At 41.5% G+C, this 12,067-nt stretch overlaps 1 protein-coding gene across 3 annotated transcripts; it reads right to left on the bottom strand.

Annotated features, from left to right (window-relative positions):
* Positions 1-9,620: 9,620 nt before the first annotated feature.
* Positions 9,621-11,855, bottom strand: LOC125508352 (sulfated surface glycoprotein 185-like). 3 transcript variants are annotated; one of them, XR_007283394.1, is made up of 3 exons: positions 11,232-11,855; positions 9,901-10,670; positions 9,621-9,759 (listed from the first exon to the last, which is right to left on the bottom strand). XR_007283394.1 is itself a non-coding variant. In XM_048673054.1 (2 exons), the coding sequence occupies exons 1-2, from the start codon at positions 11,807-11,809 to the stop codon at positions 10,586-10,588; spliced, it is 663 nt and encodes a 220-aa protein (XP_048529011.1). In that variant the 5' UTR covers positions 11,810-11,855; the 3' UTR covers positions 9,621-10,585. The 3 variants fall into 3 exon arrangements, 1 of the variants encoding a protein (XP_048529011.1); XR_007283391.1 differs by having other exon boundaries at positions 10,051-10,670; XM_048673054.1 differs by having other exon boundaries at positions 9,621-10,670.
* Positions 11,856-12,067: the final 212 nt, after the last annotated feature.

Below are 12,067 nucleotides of genomic sequence, written 5' to 3'. Positions count from 1 at the left end.
CCTTTAAGCTAATCTCGTTGCGATGGCTCCACGACTAAGTCCTCACACTAGGACATCTGCCGTGACAATTCCACGACAGTTGGCGCCCACCGTGGGGCTATCGCATGATGGTTTCAAGTTCTTAGAGGGAAACTTCGAAGGGATCAAGGGATACGCCATGGGCCAGATGACCAAGAGTCGTCGCGGCAAGCTCTACATCGACGATGTAGGCTGGGGCCCCGAGGACGGCTCAATTGAGTACGGGTACCGGGTCCCCTTCGGTGGAATTCACGTCTTCATCGGCAAGATCAGCGAACCGGGCCCTGAGCCGGACATCTGCACCGACATCATCGAGATGGCTCAGCGTGCGAGACCCGCCTGGGTTCAGCCCGCCATGAATCGTGCCTTCGTGGGGTTTATCCATGGAGCGGAATTTGAGGGTAGATCGGCATCTGGTGAAGAGACCATCATTTATTCTGATGGTGAGTCATCCACCGGTGAGACCGAGTCATTGTATCAACTGCAAGACGGCCGGCTTGGGGGCTATTCCGATGGCGACAGTATTCCAGACCCCTGCGAGCCACTGAACCGGGTTGCAATCTTCATGGCCGGTACACAGCCCGTGCAGCACTCGTCGACTGTAACAGAGCTGATTTCCGGGTCAGCAGCGACAATGGCTATCGGGGCAGGAGGCCCAGTGCGCCCACCGGCTCAGGTCTTAACTGACTTGCTGGATAAGCTGACAGCTCTGTTAACAACATTGGTTAACCCGGTGGATCAGGATCAACATAATGCGGCAGTCGCAAAATTACGTGATGAGATATCACAGGCCAAGGAGGAGCTAAACACAGAAAACGCCAGGATGGCCGAGGAGCGGGCAGCTTTGGATGCTCAGGCACAAAGGATTCAGTCGGAGTCTTACCGGCTCATGCTAGATCAGAATGCTTCAAACGAAGTCATGAGGAGGAGGCATCAGACTCGTCTGCCCTCAGTTTACGAGGCAAGAAATCTCTTTAACACGCCAGGAGCAGGAACTAGTAACCCCGACAGTGGTAAACCGGGTCGAAGCACCTGGGACGGGTATGCCGGTTTAGCCGCGCATGACGGACCCGCCTCGTCAGAACAATAACCCGCCACAGCATGCGCCGACGCCACCGGGTCATTACTCTAACCCTTTGGATAACATGATCGCTGCGGCGTCATGATTAGCGGCTCTCCCGGTTGAAGGCAAGTCGCCGACGGCGGTTGAAACACGAAGGGCTAGAGAGCTCCTTCAGACAACACTGGTTCAGTAGCAGGCTTATTCTTACAGTCGTGACAGGATTCATTCCACCCCTCACCCGAGTCGGAGTTACAGCAGGCATATCGATAAACCGGCTATGTCAAGCAGTGGGCGGAACCATAACACGCCTCGTGGACATGACCCAGTAGGCGGTGGCGCTGATGCTCAGAACATAATGGATCAAGGTAGGGCACGTCGAGAGGCCGAGCTGGCGGCACAGTATGTGGCCCGTCAACCTACTCCAGTTTGTCCAACTACTTCTGTGGAGCCAGGTGTAATCTTCAGGAATTGGGGTGTGCCATGTTTAGTGCCGGCTCTACGTAATGAGCGTCTGCCCAAGGATTTCAAGGGTCCTCGCAAGGTGCCTAACTATACAGCCGATTTACCTCCTGAGGCGTGGGTTGAGACTTATGAGATGGCCATGGAATTGCTAGATGTCAGCAATGCTGTGTGTGCTAAATATTTCCCCCTGATGTTGGAGGGAACGGCCCGCACTTGGTTGAAGGGGCTCCGTGCCAATTCCATCGGGTCATGGGCCGAGTTAAAAGCCCGATTCATCCAGAATTTCAAGGATACATGTAAGAAACCCATGTCAATTGTGGATTTAGCCTCCTGTATCCAAGAAGAAGGTGAGTCGACAACCCATTGGGTGCGCCGGGTCTCAACAATCATGCACTCGTTGGATCGCATCAATGCTGACTCAGCAATGTTGGTGTTGGAGAACAATTGTCGTTTCACGCCCTTAAAGCAGAAATTAGGGCGGCTCAAACACCGCTGCAACGACATGGGGACACTTATGGCGGCTCTGGTTAAGTATGCTGACTCTGATGGTACCAAGGACCCCGAGTCTGATGACGAAAAGCCGGGAAAGGGAAAGAAGAGTAGCAACACCAAGGGGCAACAGCATAACTCAGCGAACCAGGGAGGCAACGGTAAGGGCAAAGCTGATAATAGTTTTGACTTTGTGGCTAACACCAATGCGCAGAATAATGGTCAGCGTCGTAAGGGTAAACCGCCCCCACGAACCAGAGGATCCGGTTTCAATCTTGAATAGATGCTAAATCAGCCCTACCCAAGACATGGTACGCGAGAAAGACTGTCCGGACATATATATATATTCATGGCTAATAATTCACGGGATCAGAATAATATTCTGATCACATCCTGAACTGCCTGAGTAACGCGCCTAGACTTCTCTCTGTACAAACCCTGCCTTCGGGCTATCTTCGCAACCGTGGCTTCCCCCGTGAATTATTCTGTTTAGTCGTGTTCTATATGATGTTAGTGTAATCTAGGAATGTTTTTATCAACTAAATACCGGTTTTAAATAGGAATCTTGCTCGTTGGCGGATTTTGCTCTCGACTCGTGATGAAGTTGCGTTTTTTGCAATTTTACTGCCTGAGTTGTTCGACCTGAACTTCTCCCAGTGCTAGGTTGATCTTCCACGGACATTCACCAAACGAAGCTTGCGGTATAATGTTGGAAAGCTATGGACATCAGTATCATGACCCAAGTTAAATTTTTGGCAAAATGTAAGTGGTTTAAGAGCAGTTTTGAAAACCGTTTTTCCTCATACAAAAAATGTGAATCATATTTTCGATCGCATTTTTAAACCGTTTATCGGAATGAGGCAAATAATATGGCGTTGGAAAGCTGCTGCAAAACCGCTCCTTCCACATGTTGAAAGTTCTCTCTAATTCCCTATAGATAAAAAGTAATTTGGAAAATCGTAGAATTTCGCAAACGAAACACCTGAGTTCGTATTTTCGATGTCATTTCTAAACGGCTAAACCAATTGAGGCAAATAATATGGTGTTGTAAATCTTATGAAAATGCGCTACTTTTTCATGTTAAAAGTTTTTTCTAATTTTGGACGGTTTAAAAGTAATTTAGAAAACGATAGAAGTTCCACCGAGTTCGTATTTTCGAGCTAATTTTTTAATCATACATCCGAATGCAGCAAATGATACGGCGTTGGAAAGTTTGAACAAATGCAAAACTTTTTTGTATATATTGTTTCTCCTTACGGTTTTAAGTCAATTTTGAAAATGGCTAAAAATGTATTTTCCCCGTAATTTCTACAAACTTTATCGGAATGAGGCAAATAATATACCGCTGAAAAGCTATGAAAAATGCGAAACTTTTTCATGTTGATGGTTTTCTCTGATTCCTAGCCGTTTTCATGTAATTTCGAAAATGGCAAGATCATTTGTTCTGCCTTTATCGCGAAACAGATTCTTCGAAAATGCACCGCGTGAAGAACCTAAACTTCTCGGCGCGTGTACCTGAACTTCACTCTGTTTTCACGTGATTTTTTGCTCGTATCTCTCCATCCACTGCTCGTAGCTCTCCGTCCACTCACCGAAATTGAGCAAGTGATATACCGGTGGAAAGCTGTTGTAAGCACACAACTTTCTCGTGTTGATCATTTTTTTTCATACTCGCGATGATTTTAAAAGTTTTTCATCTGAAATTCATTCAGTGTAGTAGTTGAACTTCCTGCTGTTTTCACGTTGAACTTCTATGACGTATTTTCGTTTGTAATTTTCTCATCCATTGGTCAATGTTACACAAATGCTATTTCTTTTGTACAAAACTCTCTCACAATAAATTTTTTAACTTTCTTCGACCGAGGACTTGAACTTATAACAACAACAAAAATTGGACCATGCCTTTTAATTCTTTTTTCTCATATTAAACACACACCATGTAGTACATGAACTTTTTCCATTTTTTTAATTTGAATTTTTATTTTATTTTTGAAATTAAATTGCTCCCAAATAATTATTGAACTTCTTCGTGGATTGAGAGAATTATTTTAATGATAAAAAAACAAATTTTTTGTGTGTTTTCGAACATGGAAATACAAGGTGAACCTCTCTTGCAAGAATTTTTGAACTTCCTCGGACAGAGCACTTGAACTTCTGTCAACAAACCTTTTAAGCTTTTATTTTTCTATACTTCTATTCTCACCTGAAATGCATTCCTTGCAGTACTTGAACTTTTCATTGTTTTCACCTCACCTGTCCCAGCAGTAGTAGTTGAATTTCCTTCAGTACAAGGTTGCACTTTCGTCAACGTTGCCCAAATGGGGCTTGTAATATAGCTTTGGAAAGCTAGGGACAGGAGTATTATGACCCAAGTTAAATTTTTGGCAAAATCTAAGCAGTTTAAGAGCAGTTTTGCAAATAATTTTTTCTTCATACAAGAAATGTGAATCATATTTTCGTTCCCATTTCTAAACCGTTTGTCGAAATGAGGCAAATAATATGCCGTTGGAAAGTTGCTGCAAATGCGCTCCTTCCATATGTAGAATGACTACCCCTTTAGCAATGAAAAAAATCTGAATTTTTATAGACATCAAACGAATCTAATCCTTTAATTTTTGAACCTCTTTGTGTATTTTTAGAAATGGCAAAAATTGGAGTTTTTTTAGTAAATGTCTAACTTCTCCGTTATTTCGAACTGAACTTCTTCGTTTATTCGTTAGTAATGGAAAAAATTCAAGTTTTTGTAATAAATATAGAACTGCTCCGTTTTTTGAAATTGAACTTCTTGGTTTATTATTTAGTAACGAGGAAAATTTGACTTTTTCATATACATTCAACTACTCTATTTTTTTAATTGAACTTCTTGGTTTTTTTAATTTGGACTTCCTGGTGTTAATCATTTGTAACAGAAAAAATTCCACTTTTGTAATAAACATTGAACTACTCAATTTTAATTTTGAACTTCTAGGATCTTCTAAAAAACCACAAAAAGTTTTGTAATAAATACCGAACCACTCAATGTTTGTAATAAACATCGAATGACTCCATTATTAAAATTTGAACTTCTAGTTTTTATTTAGATTTTTGTTTTTAAACTTGATCATCTTGGTTTATACTAAATATTGAACTTCTCAGTTATTTAAATTTGAACCTCTAGGTTTTTATATAACCCATTTTAATTAAAAAGTTGAACTTCTTTGTATTTTTAATTTGACTTTCTTGGTTCTGTAATAAACATCGAACCTCTATGTTTGTGAAATTTGAACCTCTAATTTCTTTTGGAAATGTGGATAATGTTTTCTTTGACGATAATTATGTTTGTATACTAATTTTCTCATCCATTCATCTGAAATTCATTCAGTGTAGTAGTTGAACTTCATGTTGTTTTCACGTTTAACTTATGTGACGTATTTTCCTTCGTAATTTTTTCATCCATTCATCTGAAATTCATTCATTGTAGTAGCTGAACTTCCTGCTGTTTTAACATTGAACTTATGTGACATATTTTCGTTTGTAATTTTCTCATCCATTCATCAGTGTTACACAAATGATATTCTTTTTGTACAAACCTCTCTCACAATAATATTTTTTAACTTTCTTCGCCCGAGGCTTGAACTTACTCAAATGATATTCTTGTCGTTTTCAAGTCATTTAGAAAATGGCAAGATCATGATTTATGCCTTCATCGCGAAAGGAAATGCACTACGTGAAGTAGTTAAACTTCTAGAGCATGTTGTTTGAACTTCACTCTGTTTTTGACATGCTATTTTTGCCCGTAACTCCCCAAGAATTTACCAGAATTGAACAAATGGTATACCGATGGAAACCTGTTGAAAACACGTAACTTTTTCGTGTTGATCATTTTTTCATACTTGCGACGGTTCAAAATATTTTTTTGAATGCGTAAAAATGTGTTTTTAACGGTACACTGCTACCTCTTGAGCACTGCGTTGGATTTCCCCGAGGAGGAGAGGATGATGCAGCAAAGTAGCGTAAGTATTTCCCTCAGTTTTTGAGAACCAAGGTATCAATCCAGTAGGAGGCTACGTGCGAGTCCCTCGTACCTACACAAAAACAATAGCTCAACACAACCAACGCGCTTAGGGGTTGTCAATCCCTTCACGGTCACTTACGAAAGTGAGATCTGATAGAGATGATAAATAATATTTTTGGTATTTTTGGTATAGATATGCAAAGTAAAAAGTAAAAGCAAAGCAATAATTAAGTGATGGAGATTGATATGATGAGAAAGAGACCCGGGGGCCATAGGTTTCACTAGTGGCTTCTCTCAAGAGCATAAGTATTCTATGGTGGGTGAAAAAATTACTGTTGAGCAATTGATAGAATTGAGCATAGTTATGATAATATCTAGGTATGATCATGTATATAGGCATCACGTCCGAGACAAGTAGACCGACTCCTTCCTGCATCTACTACTATTACTCCACTCATCGACCGCTATCCAGCATGCATCTAGAGTATTAAGTTAAAAACAGAGTAACGCCTTAAGCAAGATGACATGATGTAGAGGGATGGTTTCATGCAATATGATAAAAAAACCCATCTTGTTATCCTCGATGGCAACGATACAATATGTGCCTTGCTGCCCCTTCTGTCACTGGGAAAGGACACCACAAGATCGAACCCAAAGCTAAGCACTTCTCCCATGGCAAGAACAACCAATCTAGTAGGCCAAACCAAACTGATAATTCAAAGAGACTTGCAAAGATAACCAATCATACATAAAAGAATTCAGAGAAGATTCAAATATTATTCATAGATAGACTTGATCATAAACCCACAATTCATCGGTCTCAACAAACACACCGCAAAAAGAAGATTACATCGAATAGATCTACACGAGAGAGGGGGAGAACATTGTATTGAGATCCAAAAAGAGAGAAGAAGCCATCTAGCTACTAACTATGGACCCGTAGGTCTGAAGTAAACTACTGACACTTCATCGGAGGGGCTTGGATGATGATGTAGAAGCCCTCCATGATCGATGCCCCTCCAGCGGAGCTTCGGAACAGGCCCCAAGATGGGATCTCGTGGATACAGAAAGTTGCGGCGGTGGAATTAGGTTTTTGGCTCCGTCCCCGATCGTTTGGGGGTACGTGGATATATATAGGAGGAAGAAGTACGTCGGTGGAGCTTCGAGGGGCCGACGAGGCAGGGGGCGCGCCCTAGGGGGGGCGCCCTCCACCCTCGTGACCGCCTCGTGGCTTTCTTGACGGAGGGTCCAAGTCTCCTGGGTCTTATCTGATGAGAAAATCACGTTTCCAAAGGTTTCATTCCGTTTGGACTCCGTTTGATATTATGTTTCTCCGAAACACTGAAATAGGCAAAAAACAACAATTCTGGGCTGGGCCTCCGGTTAATAGGTTAGTCCCAAAAATAATATAAAAGTGGAAAATAAAGCCCAATATAGTCCAAAACAGTAGATAATATAGCATGGAGCAATCAAAAATTATAGATACGTTGGAGATGTATCATACACATAAAGCTTTTAAAGCATTTATGAAAATGTAGCATATAATATACCGTTGGAAAGCTTATGAATAGGAGCAAATTTTTCATCAAGACAACCGTTACAAATTCGTTGCCTTTTGAGAGTAGTATTAAAAATGGAAAAAACAACATCAGTTTTTCCTTATTTTTAACATGTAATTGAAGGTTGGACGTCTCGCACTAGAGATCTCGAACTGCACCAAGAGGAGCACGTGAACTTCTTGCAACAAACCTTTTAGGCTTATAGTTTTTATTCATTTTATTCTCATCTGAAATTCATTCAGTGTAATAGTTGAACTTCCCGCTGTTTTCATGTCGTACTTCTGTGATGTATTTTTGTTTGTAATTTCTCACCCATTCATCTGTGTTACACAAATAATATACTATTTGAACAAATCTCCGGCCGAGGACTTTAACTTCTAGCAACAAAAAATTTAGATTTGTCTTTTTATTCATTTTTTCTCATATGAAACATACACCGTGTAGTACGTGAACTTCTGATTGTTATCACTTTTGAACTGTTCTCTGGTTTTCTTGTCCTAAATCCTAATACACTCATCAAAATTGAGTATTTAAATCCTAGGTTTTTATAATCTCTGAACTTCTCTGCTTTTTTAATTTGAACTTCTTAGTTTTATTCTTTTGAAAATTTAAAAAAATGATTTTCATGTAAACATTGCACAATTTTTTTAAAATTAAACTTCATACTTTAATTTTGCAAAGAAACTTTGAAATTTTGGTTTTTTTGTATACATCAAACTACTCCTTATTTTAATTTGAAATTCTCGATTTTCATTTTGAAATCAAATTGCTCCAAAAAAAATCTTCAAATGCCCAAAACTATGCTACCCTTTAGCAACGAAAAAAATTGAATTTTTATAAACGTCAAAGCGCACTCTTCTTTTCAAATTTTGAACCTAGAGTTTTTTTTAGTAAATGTCGAACTTCTTCGTTATTTCAAACCGAACTTCATTGTTTATTCGTTACTAACGAGAAAAGTTTGAGTTTTTGTAATAAATATCAAACCGCTCCTTTTTTGAAATTGAACTTTTTGGTTTATTATTTACTAACGAGGAAAATCTGGGTTCTTCATATACATTTAAATATTCTATTTTTTAAAATTGAACTTCTTGATTTTTTGCTTTGGACTTCTTGATGTTATTCATTTTTAACGGGAAAAAATTCTAGTTTTGTAATAAACATCGTACAACTTCTTGGTTACTAAGCTTCTTGGTTTATTCGGTAGCAACAGGAAAATTAGAGTTTTTTGTAATAAATATTGAACTACCTCATTTTTTGAAATTGAACTTCTTGGTTTATTATTTAGTAACGAGGAACATCTGAGTTTTTCATATACATTTAACTATTCTCTTTTTTTGCAATTTAACTTGTTGGTTTTTTCAATTTGGACTTCTTGATTTTGTTTCTTTTTAGTAACGAAGAAGATCATATGTTTGTATCCACGCAATCTTAATTGAGCTTCCAGATTTTTGTAGAAACGGGCGAAATTTGTTTTTGATGACTTCTCTAAAGTGCTCGATGGTTGTCTGTAGTAGCAAAAACTCAGGGAAAAAATAGCCGCGAGAAGAAATGTTGATGTTGCTGCACCTTCAGTAGACTACATGGCACAAGATGATGTCGAATTGAAGGAGTACCCAACGAAAATAAAGGGGAACAACTGGTCTTTTTCATTTAGCTCCAGCAGCAAACAGACCCCCACCCAAAATAAACAAACATGCTCCAAAACAAAATAAAGGTGAACGACTGGTCTTTTTCATTTAGCTAAAATAAGAATAATAATTTAGAAGTGCAATCTTTTTTTGATGGATCTGTATGTAGTGCTTAAACACACTTATGCGCGCACATGGGAGAGAGAGAAAAAGAGGTATGCAATCTTTTTTGTGTGTAGTAATACATGAACTTCATACATATTGTCTCTCGTCAACATGCACATACTTTTTAAACCAAAATTAGAACATAGAATAAGAAGAAACAGGGCATGAACTAGCATGAACACACCTAGTCAGTTTTCGGTCAAGGATCTGGCACAAAGAACCGGCGCCTTTCGACTCCCAGATGCAGCAACCACAAACAAAATCAATTTTCATTCATTCATCCATCACCATCAAACCATTTTTCACAATACATCATAAAAGTGTAGTTCATCACCATCATTGCATTTTTCCATAAGTTTTCACATAATGTTGTCGTCCATTCTGCAGAAGTAGAAGAACAAATTCACATTAAGTTTTATATGCAAATACAAACAAGTTCGGACCTAGCACAGCTAAATCTTGCCAAAGATAGAGAATGTTTTTCTCATCTATGATATTTTTCGCTTCTGTTAGGCATCTTACCCGCGTGAGTGTGTTTCATAGTACAATTTTTGCCTTGCCTAACTTTCAGTTGCATAGCATGGCAGTCATCATTGACCATATCTCTGAATAAATTGGGTGCAAAATACGGACAGTATGGAATCGAAAGTACGAGCCTGCAAGAAGATGAACCTGGGCCTTGTCGGGGCGCTCAAGCAGTGGGACCTGGGCTGCTGAGGGAGTGAACATCTTGGTGCTGCTGAGGGAGTGAAAGTACAAGCCTGCAAGAAGATGAACCTGCAGCTGAGGTAGTTGGGCCCGCCTTAGAGTATGACGGCGTCGCGGGTGGCGAGCGCTGAGATGTTAGCGCACGACATGGTGGCGTCACAGGTCGCATGCACCTTGGCGTGGATGTCCTCCACGAGCTGTAGTGCCCGCGCCTACATCGTGGTGTTGGGTCCCATGGCCTGCTACATGCCGCTGCCCTTGAGGTACACGGACACGTCGCAGCCCTGCAGGAAACATTCGTGGAAGAAGATGCGGAGGAGGCCGACGGCGAGCATGACCTCTTGCCGGAGCGTCTCCTGCACGTTCTGGCCTTCGTGACTGTTGCCGTGCTGCTCTCCCCGGCGCTGTCCCTCCCTATGGATGGCGCTGCCTTCCACTTGCGATGAGCCCGTAGCTGGAGCGCATCGTACTGTCCTCTAAACGTCTCAAAATTTAACTTTTACATGAAATTTGCCGAATCCTCAGAAACACATGCCTGCACCATTTCCATTTTTTGTGATGCCATAGTGCTCGCTCCACGGTCCCTGCAATTCAATCAGTCAACATTTAAGTTCAGTTAACAAGTCCCCTGTATAAATGAAGCATCAACCTTCCTGATTAATGGACATGATTGTTGGCGCATTGCAGCTCTAGAATTGTTGGTTGATTTGTCGATTTAGTTATTCATCAGTCTAATCAAACAACTTAGCTAGTTAGATGAATATGGGAATAGGTGTCATGAACACCAAAAGAAAACTGCTCTGAAGGACAAAATACACACACAAGATCAACTGCACATTAGGATTTGTGATTGCTGAATCTGTTTGTAGACAAAAGAAGTTCAGAAAGATCCTTGGACGCACGCACACACCAGTGCATGAACACACTTATTAGCACGTAAATCTTAGTTCATCACATGGTTAATTCTTTATAACAATATATGAATGAATCATCGAATCAAAACTCAGAAAGGATTCTCTTTATGCAGATACAGACCCAATCGTTCATGGTTCTTTTTAAAAAATACTAAGTTGAACAGCAGAGAGGCATCCATACGAACAATATTGAATTGCAAACAATATTGTAGAAACAAACATGAGAGTTACCTGTCGCTTGAAGGAGTAGAGTTGATCCGGAAACAGTGGTTCACAGGTTCAAGGATGAGACGACGGGAAGGTCGGTCAGAGGCGCCAGAGAAGTTCACGCGGGAGGGATGCCAAGCCAGGAGGTGCAGAGGCCAGAGTTGAGGAGCATGGTGTGTTGTACTACAAACGTTGCCAATGGCACAATGCTCCTGGGCGGTGGCTTCGGGGATCAGGGGCGCTGGTGCAGGGGGCCGGCGGGTCATGTGGAGAAGGGCGGCAGAGCTCGGGAGCAGTACGACGGAGTTTGCTGGCGGGACAAGGCAATCAGGCGGTGGTGGAATCTGCGGCGCCGTGCGCGGGGTGCAGGTGGGCGGAGGCAGTTGGATCCGCGGCGGAGCGCGCGGGGCTGCGCCGGTGGTTGGTCGGGCATGGGGAGGATGAGCGGCAGCAGTGATGGAGGCGCGTGAGAGGTTGCCAGGGCCGGCGGCGGCGCGTGGGGATCTAGGGCAGGCGGCGACGCATCGGATCCACTGCCGGCGGCGGCGTGTGGGTATCGAGAGTAGGCGGCGGTCAGGTCGTTGGATCGGGGAGGTTGTCATGGTTGGTGGAGGGATCGGGGAAGGTGGTGGACCGGTGGAAGGTGCCAGTCTGGGACACCTAGGTGCCTGGGCACCTAGCTTAAAAACCGTTGGATGACACTAAGATCTGTGCGCGTGTAATTAGTATTAGCATTGATGAATAAATCTTATTAGAAAAGAATTATTGCTTGATATGGACACTTAATACCTGCCCAGATTAGATAGGATAAAGAAAATCGGTAATAAATGGCCCATGTTTTAAGTCTATGCATGTCTCAT

Source organism: Triticum urartu, chromosome 1, assembly GCF_003073215.2.
Source record: "Triticum urartu cultivar G1812 chromosome 1, Tu2.1, whole genome shotgun sequence".
NCBI lineage: Eukaryota > Viridiplantae > Streptophyta > Magnoliopsida > Poales > Poaceae > Triticum > Triticum urartu.
This window is presented reverse-complemented; position numbering and strand designations above follow the sequence as displayed.

Bases quoted from the DNA above. Each gene is read 5' to 3' on its own strand.
- LOC125508352 (XM_048673054.1), bottom strand. From the start codon at position 11,809: ATGACAACCTCCCCGATCCAACGACCTGACCGCCGCCTACTCTCGATA. The intron at 10,671-11,231 runs GTAACTCTCATG...ATTGAATTGCAG, and splicing joins TCTACTCCTTCAAGCGACAG to GGACCGTGGAGCGAGCACTA.